The sequence below is a fragment of the Agrilus planipennis genome, unplaced genomic scaffold (genome assembly GCF_000699045.2).
Source record: "Agrilus planipennis isolate EAB-ADULT unplaced genomic scaffold, Apla_2.0 scaffold128, whole genome shotgun sequence".
NCBI classification, from domain to species: Eukaryota; Metazoa; Arthropoda; class Insecta; order Coleoptera; family Buprestidae; genus Agrilus; species Agrilus planipennis.
The window spans coordinates 285596-294208 of record NW_020438862.1 but is presented as its reverse complement, the minus strand read 5'-3'; the positions used below and the strand labels follow the sequence as shown (position 1 = coordinate 294208).

General features: G+C 30.4%; 2 protein-coding genes across 7 annotated transcripts in view; both read right to left on the bottom strand.

The window, feature by feature from the left end:
• Window positions 1–8613, bottom strand: part of LOC108738090 (alpha-methylacyl-CoA racemase) — a 47185-nt gene that overhangs the window by 2564 nt on the left and 36008 nt on the right. Inside the window, exons 1-4 of one of the 6 annotated variants that reach the window (XM_025973690.1) lie at window positions 4187–4309; window positions 3198–4133; window positions 2648–2702; window positions 1741–1941 (exon numbers count right to left, since the gene is read on the bottom strand). In XM_025973690.1, coding sequence (XP_025829475.1) covers window positions 2697–2702; window positions 3198–4133; window positions 4187–4294 — 1050 coding nt within the window. In that variant the 5' untranslated portion in view covers window positions 4295–4309 and the 3' untranslated portion in view covers window positions 1741–1941; window positions 2648–2696. Of the gene's footprint in view, window positions 1–1740; window positions 1942–2614; window positions 2703–3023; window positions 4134–4186; window positions 4331–4409; window positions 4836–4889; window positions 4964–8613 lie in introns of those variants that run through there. The other 5 variants (XM_025973674.1, XM_025973681.1, XM_025973685.1 and 2 more) reach the window with 5 other exon arrangements.
• On the bottom strand, window positions 115–1665 carry LOC112904213 (alpha-methylacyl-CoA racemase-like). Its single transcript, XM_025973701.1, has 3 exons — window positions 1501–1665; window positions 1278–1421; window positions 115–1224 (listed from the first exon to the last, which is right to left on the bottom strand). The coding sequence occupies exons 2-3, from the start codon at window positions 1383–1385 to the stop codon at window positions 199–201; spliced, it is 1134 nt and encodes a 377-aa protein (XP_025829486.1). The 5' UTR covers window positions 1386–1421; window positions 1501–1665; the 3' UTR covers window positions 115–198.

The following is an 8613-nucleotide window of genomic DNA, read 5'->3' as shown; positions in this document are numbered from 1 at the left end:
ATTTTTTGGTAAATAATTGTTTTATTGAATTGAAAGTGGTTTAAAAAACAAGGAATTTCTAAAATTTGAATAAACTATTAAACTTTCATTATGAAAATTTATACAAAAACGATATTCAACTTCTAATATGAGTCTTTATTGCAAAATAAGACTGATTTCTGCTTAATTTAATAAATTATTTTATAAAACAAAAGTTGATTACAACTTTGAAGGAATTATTTTAATTATTCCCTGCCTTTCAAAATCAGATATTTCTTTTTCAGAAAAATCCAAATCTTTTAAAATTACCTCTGTATCTTGTCCATTTTTTGGGAATGCTTCTTTACAATGCGTTTGAGCAGGTGTTCTGCTTAGTTTGGGGGCTGGCTGGGGTGCATAATTTTCCTCTACATCTTTTACAAACGTTTTATTTGTAACATTGTGATCATTTAGTGCTGCTTCTTTTATTGATAATACAGGAGTGACACAAGCATCTAATTTATCAAAAACTTCACACCATTCTTTCTGAGTTTTCTCTTTAAATATGTTGACTAATGTCTTTTTATTTTTCTTGAAGTCCCCAAACTGAGGCAATTCATCTTCATTCAAATTAAGGCCTTTGAGAAAATTGGAATAAAACTGGGGTTCAAGTGCTCCTACTGCCATATACTTTTGGTCCTTTGTTTCATAAGTTTCATAAAAGTGTGCCCCTGAGTCCAATATGTTTTCTCCTCTGTTGTTCCCCCACACTGGAAGGTGTTGTGATCTGTACACCCAACTATCTACATAAGCAGACCCTTGTACCATGCTGCTGTCTACCACTTGTCCCAAACCTGATGAATTTCTTTCAAACAAGGCCATTACTATTCCTAATGCACATAGTAAACCTCCTCCAGCAAAGTCAGCAGTAAAATTAAAAGGAATTGGTTTATCATTACTTCTACCAAAGAATGAAAGTAATCCTGCTAAACTAACATAGTTAATGTCATGTCCTGCTTTTAAACTCATGGAACCCTCCTGTCCATATCCTGTTAATCTGGCATATATTAGCTTTGAATTATCCTCAAGTAACACTGCTGGACCTAAGCCCAGTGATTCCATGACACCTCTTCGAAAGGGTTCTATTAACACATCCGACTTTTTGCACAATTTTCTGAAGATACTCTTGCCTTCTGCTGACTTTAGATTTAGTGCTAAAGATGATTTTCCATTGCAAAGACAATCTAATTCTGTCTCTGCATTAACCTTCAAAATCAATGGTACAAACAATATTAAAATTAAGGATTATAAAGACAAACCTTGTCTACACGCAGTACTGAGGCTCCAAAATCTGCTAAAATCATGCCACATAGAGGAGCTGGAGCTAAACCAGCCAATTCAACCACTTTAATTCCTCGTAAAGCCATTATTCTGTATCACATCCTCTTGTTTTTTATCCAAGACTAAAACAGATATTGCTGAATCATTGCACTAATTAAAAATATGGATACTTAATTGTAAAATGAAGGAAAAAATACCTACTTTTTAGGTTATGGTTTAAAACATTTATTCAATACCGAATATATTTCAAGATTTATAGATGAACACATTATTAATGTGCCTGATTATAAGCAGACATTAAAAAAATATTAAACTATTATCGATATTCTACTAATTAAATTATTTTCACTAAGAGTTGTATTTCATAAAAATATGGTTANTTTCAAATTACTATTCTCCTAGCTTTTATTAAAATTAAGAATAAAAATCGTCTGAAATAACCTTGAATCGTAGTTAAAGTGTCCTCAGCTGCAAAATGTTGTAGTTAAAGTGTCTTCACCAGTAAAATGCTGTAGGTATACTGTCCGCTACTCACTATTTCTTTGGTTCTGCTCTGTGCTACTTTTGAATTTATTACGGCTTGTTCATTCTACCTAAAATGGTAGTTCATATAAGCATCTCTTCATAAAGTGTTCATTGTATCTACAAGAAAAGCATAGAAAAGTCAATTAAACTACCAGTAAAAAGTGCATTTTGCTCATATTTTACAATTTTGCTAATTTTAAAAATTATCAGCTTTACCTTAAAATTTAAAAAAATAAGAAAACATTGAAAACGGTTGAGAAAAGATGTTTTAAAGGTAAAGTGTTAGATATTTGACTGTTTTTGTGCCGAAAATTTTTATTTAAGAGCTTTTACAGATAATCAAAAAAAATAAGTAGTCATAAAGGAATTCCCTGTATATCTTTCAAATTTAGTTAATATTAGCAAGTTTGCTTGTGGGGAATACTTTTAATAAAGTATATTTCTAGTTTCTTATGGATAATTTGAAAAAATGGATGTTATTTTTGATGTTATTAAACCTTCTGATTATAAGAACATGAAACTTTACATAAACTATGCATTTGGAGATACAAGATTTGGGGAATACTTAATTGGAATCTGTAATGGAAAAATATGTTTTTTAAATTTTTGTCCTCCTGGGTCACAAGAAACTTTAAAACAGAGTTTACAAGAAGCTTGGCCAGGGGCTATTTGTGAAGAAGATAAAACTGCCTTAAACTTTTTAGAATACATTTTTCAGGATACAGAAAAAAGATCTATTGATGTTTTGGTAAAGGGCACAAAACTACAAGTAGATGTGTGGCAGGAATTACTTAATATTAGTAGAGGAAAAACAATAACTTACAATGACTTGGCTGAAAGAGTGGGGAATCCCAGGGCTGTTAGAGCAGTGGCTAGTGCTGTTGGTAAAAATAAAATTGCTTATTTATTGCCATGTCATCGTGTAGTACATAAATCTGGCACACAAGTTAAATATGGATCAGGACCTGATTTAAAACTTAAAATTTTAGAATATGAAAAACAATTTCTTTAGCATAGTTGTTTGTGTTTAATTTAGATTCTACTTTGATATACTTTCTATAATTTCAATATTTAGAGTAGTAAATATTTTTTGGTAAATAATTGTTTTATTGAATTGAAAGTGGTTTAAAAAACAAGGAATTTCTAAAATTTGAATAAACTATTAAACTTTCATTATGAAAATTTATACAAAAACGATATTCAACTTCTAATATGAGTCTTTATTGCAAAATAAGACTGATTTCTGCTTAATTTAATAAATTATTTTATAAAACAAAAGTTGATTACAACTTTGAAGGAATTATTTTAATTATTCCCAGCCTTTCAAAATCAGATATTTCTTTTTCAGAAAAATCCAAATCTTTTAAAATTACCTCTGTATCTTGTCCATTTTTTGGGAATGCTTCTTTACAATGCGTTTGAGCAGGTGTTCTGCTTAGTTTGGGGGCTGGCTGGGGTGCATAATTTTCCTCTACATCTTTTACAAACGTTTTATTTGTAACATTGTGATCATTTAGTGCTGCTTCTTTTATTGATAATACAGGAGTGACACAAGCATCTAATTTATCAAAAACTTCACACCATTCTTTCTGAGTTTTCTCTTTAAATATGTTGACTAATGTCTTTTTATTTTTCTTGAAGTCCCCAAACTGAGGCAATTCATCTTCATTCAAATTAAGGCCTTTGAGAAAATTGGAATAAAACTGGGGTTCAAGTGCTCCTACTGCCATATACTTTTGGTCCTTTGTTTCATAAGTTTCATAAAAGTGTGCCCCTGAGTCCAATATGTTTTCTCCTCTGTTGTTCCCCCACACTGGAAGGTGTTGTGATCTGTACACCCAACTATCTACATAAGCAGACCCTTGTACCATGCTGCTGTCTACCACTTGTCCCAAACCTGATGAATTTCTTTCAAACAAGGCCATTACTATTCCTAATGCACATAGTAAACCTCCTCCAGCAAAGTCAGCAGTAAAATTAAAAGGAATTGGTTTATCATTACTTCTACCAAAGAATGAAAGTAATCCTGCTAAACTAACATAGTTAATGTCATGTCCTGCTTTTAAACTCATGGAACCCTCCTGTCCATATCCTGTTAATCTGGCATATATTAGCTTTGAATTATCCTCAAGTAACACTGCTGGACCTAAGCCCAGTGATTCCATGACACCTCTTCGAAAGGGTTCTATTAACACATCCGACTTTTTGCACAATTTTCTGAAGATACTCTTGCCTTCTGCTGACTTTAGATTTAGTGCTAAAGATGATTTTCCATTGCAAAGACAATCTAATTCTGTCTCTGCATTAACCTTCAAAATCAATGGTACAAACAATATTAAAATTAAGGATTATAAAGACAAACCTTGTCTACACGCAGTACTGAGGCTCCAAAATCTGCTAAAATCATGCCACATAGAGGAGCTGGAGCTAAACCAGCCAATTCAACCACTTTAATTCCTCGTAAAGCCATTATTCTGTATCACATCCTCTTGTTTTTTATCCAAGACTAAAACAGATATTGCTGAATCATTGCACTAATTAAAAATATGGATACTTAATTGTAAAATGAAGGAAAAAATACCTACTTTTTAGGTTATGGTTTAAAACATTTATTCAATACCGAATATATTTCAAGATTTATAGATGAACACATTATTAATGTGCCTGATTATAAGCAGACATTAAAAAAATATTAAACTATTATCGATATTCTACTAATTAAATTATTTTCACTAAGAGTTGTATTTCATAAAAATATGGTTATGTTCTATAGAAATGAGGTTATGATATATCAAAATAATGCACAGTAATATTATATAAATCCCCAAATTTATAATTAAAATGTAGTGTAGAGGATTACCCTGTTCATTTTCTTAGAGTTCAGTGTTGTAGATCCATCGAAATTGAAAAGTTACTTTTATGTAACCAAACTTTTGTCTTCTGCAGTGATGCCCCATCAGTACTCTTCAGCTCTTTCTCATTTAGCATTAGCAGGAACTACACTTTATTGCCTTAAGAATTACGGTCTGGATGGTGAAAATTTTAGTTATTGTCATGTTACATACTTGCTTGTTTTGAGCTATTCATGTATCGGAATTTGGAGATGGGGTAAGGCTTCTTTTACATAGTTTAACAGGAACTGTTAACAGAAAAAGTGTTTGCTTTCAGGAAACCCTGGCCATGGGATTGGAGCCATAAAACTGTATCATTTTGTGGCATTTTTACAATTGCTTTATACATTGCCTACATTTTCAACCGAAATGTGGTTAAAACATAGTAACTACAAGGATGTAGCTTACTTACATTGCGTTTTACCTTTGGTACCGCTTCTTTTACGTTTGTGGAAAAAGAATCTAAGCAATGTCTTAATTTTAACAAATAATATTGCGAGCTGTTTGTCACTTGCCATACTTTCTTTTGTTTTCAACAATTATTGGGGCCTAACAGCTGCTGTCTCGTATTTTTTAGCATTTTTTATAATCAAGGAGAGACTACAAGATATCGAGATCCCAACACAAGACCTCTTTAACTATGGCCTTTCGTTTTTCATGTATTTTACACTTTGTGCTTTACAGTAATGTCAAATATTGATGAAAAAATGTAAAAATGAATTGTTATTATATATGAATGCATATCATGCTCCATGCTGTGTGTCCTGTTGATGAATATAAGTACATATATATTTTTATATTACAGCTGTACACGCAATCACGTTTTTATGAACTATATTGTAGAGTCAAATATATAATATATGTTTGTACATTATATTTATATGATAAAAATATTTATTTTCTGTTTGCTGTTATACGTATAACGTAGTAAATGTAGTCTTAATATATACAAATATATTATAAAAAGAAGGCACGGTGTTTATGTCCCTTTCCCAACTTTTTTGTTTATGTATGTATATTTATAAAATATAAATCATAATAAAATAATGATCATCAGTAAAGGTTTGTCAATTAACTGAATTAAAATTTTAGGGGTAATTTAAAAGACTTGTAAGTGTGTTAAACAGCAGTGCACAAAATTATATGAAAAGTAATGATTATACTTAAGATAAACAATTTTGAATTACTACATAAATTTCTGAAATACCCAGAATCTCGAAGAAAATTACTTTTGAAGCATTTAAAAAGTAAAAAATAGTGAAATTATACCAAAAGCAAAATTGTGGACAGTTTAAAAATTGTTATAATGCTTTTCGGGGTAAAGGCGTAAGAAAGAATGTCCTATTATATTTCGCATCGTAAAAGCGCTCGTAAGATTATTAGGAGATGGAATGTATTTACTAAGTTTTGAGAAGTTACACTTATGTTAAAAAGTACGTAGAATCTCATGGTGCTAATAGTTTTTAACTGTGGTATGAAATAAGCACTTTCTGGCATTTAATCTAAAATACATTAAATAATTCAAATATGAAAATGCGCTCGTAATAATATTGGGAAATGGAAGGTATTTAGTAAGCTTTGAAAAGAGATAATAATGTAAAAAAGTGTGTGGTATCTCATGATTCTAACAGTTTGCAAGTACGGTATCCTCAGGTATTATTTTTGGTGAAATATATAAAATAATTCAAACATAAAAAAGCGCTCGTGAAATTATTAGTAGATAGAAGGCATTCAGTAAGTTTTTACAAGTGATAATTATGTAAAAAGATACGTAGAATCTCATGGTGTTCACGGTTCTTAAGTACAGTGTGAAATAGGCACATTCCGACTATTTTCTTGCTAAAATACATCAGATAATTTAAACATAAAAAAGCGCTCGTAAGATTATTGAAATGTGGAAGGTATTTAATAATTTTTCAGAAGTGATAATTATGTAAAAAGGTACGTAGAATCTCATGATGCTAACGGTTTTTTACAGTGCGGTGTGAAATAGGTACCCTTAGGTATTATTTTTGACATAAAAAAGCGCTCGTGAAATTATTCGTGAATAGAAGGCATTTAGTAATATTTCAGAAGTGATAATTATGTAAAAAGGTACGTAGAATCTCATGGTGTTCACGGTTCTTAAGTACAGTGTGAAATAGGCACATTCCGATTTTCTTGCTAAAATACATCAAATAATTTAAACATAATAAAGCGCTCGTGAAATTATTCGTGAATAGAAGGCATTTAGTAATATTTCAGAAGTGATAATTATGTAAAAAAGTACGTAGAATCTCATGGTCTTAAAAAATGCCCCATATTTATTTTTAAGTAGACAGTTCTGATAGGGCCCTGAAGCTGTAACTTCCCTTAATACACAGGGGAAAATTTGAAATACGATAACTCTATATTCATACTAAGATTTTCTGTAGGTATATGCCCGTGTTCATTGTGTAAAAGATACAATACATTATGCATTCTTTTATTTATTCATTCAATAGAACCCCTCTTGAAATGAAAGCCCTTATTGGTGCTAGTATTCAATTATGAAAATATATGAGCACCAATGACAAACAACATGGGGTTGCATGCTACCCCATGTTAAACTTAGATATAGTAGAAGCACTAGCATTGATTTAATTTTTTTCGAAATATTAGTTATTAATACCTAACTCATAGGAAAACAAATTTATTCTTGACTAAAATATTTAAATTCATTCCGTTGTCAATTATGCAGTATATTAGGTATCTTTGTTTAGTTTTGTTAATCAGATTATTTTATCTTTAAAAGTTTTGTTATTATTTTTGGTATTTTTTGAAGTAGGTATCTAATGTTTATGCCTTTCGACTGTTTACTTCTACAACAAATTTTATTGGTACAATTTGTTGCAGAAGGTAGGTAGGTACCTTTTATTGGTACTATTTACTTGACCTTCTTACAAAAGATCAGGCAAAGTTCCTTTTAATTTTGAATTTATTAGCTTTGAAAGTAGGTTTGGTAGGTAGCAAAATGTATTTTATTGGGCCTTTCGAAAATTCCATAAAATTGGGTAGGTTACCTGAACTAAAATTGCCTTTATAAACTTGCATTGTATTCGGCATAAAAGAAAGTGAAGGCAATAAAAGTCGGCAGTTAAATAAACGAACATATTAAGCCCAAATTTTGGAATGTTTTTGGTTTAACTTCTACGAAAGTAAACCAAATTTTGAATTCTACACGTGAAAAATGGGGTAATAGATGTTTGATATTTGTTAGAAATGGAATAGTTATTTAAAAGCTATAGAAAAAACATCATTGAAGGTAATTGTCTTTGAATCTTTGAGGTCCTATATCTTTCAGCTTACCGATGTACTTTCTACTAGCTATACTTTTAATAAAATATAAGACGGGAAATTCTAGAAATAGAAGAATTCCTTTATTTTTTTTAATTATACGAAAGTGTGAAATCGTAAAATTAATGTACATTGTAAGTAAAAGCACAAAAACACTATTAAATATACATATCTATATCTAAACAATATTTATTGTTTAACCCTAGTAGATAATTTGTTAACTAAACGAATGCGAAATTAAATATATATCTAATATGCTTTATGTGACGCGCATCATAAACAACACCAGTTCCAGTAGGTAATTAGTTTTTGCTCTGTGATCCTATTTATATTGGCCAAACTGATCGATCCTTAGAAATACGATTTAAAGAACACATAGCTGTTTATAAAAAATAAAACAGACGCTACAGGTTTAAGGGAAGACTGTTTAAATGAAAATCGTAAAATACATATAAATGATAATCAATTTAAATTTCTTCGGTATTGACCTAACGTGAATGAAAAACTAACTTTGCTTGAAATTGTAGAAATAAAAAAGGCTTAGGTACTCAAACAAGTATTGTATTGATAACCAAAAAGAACA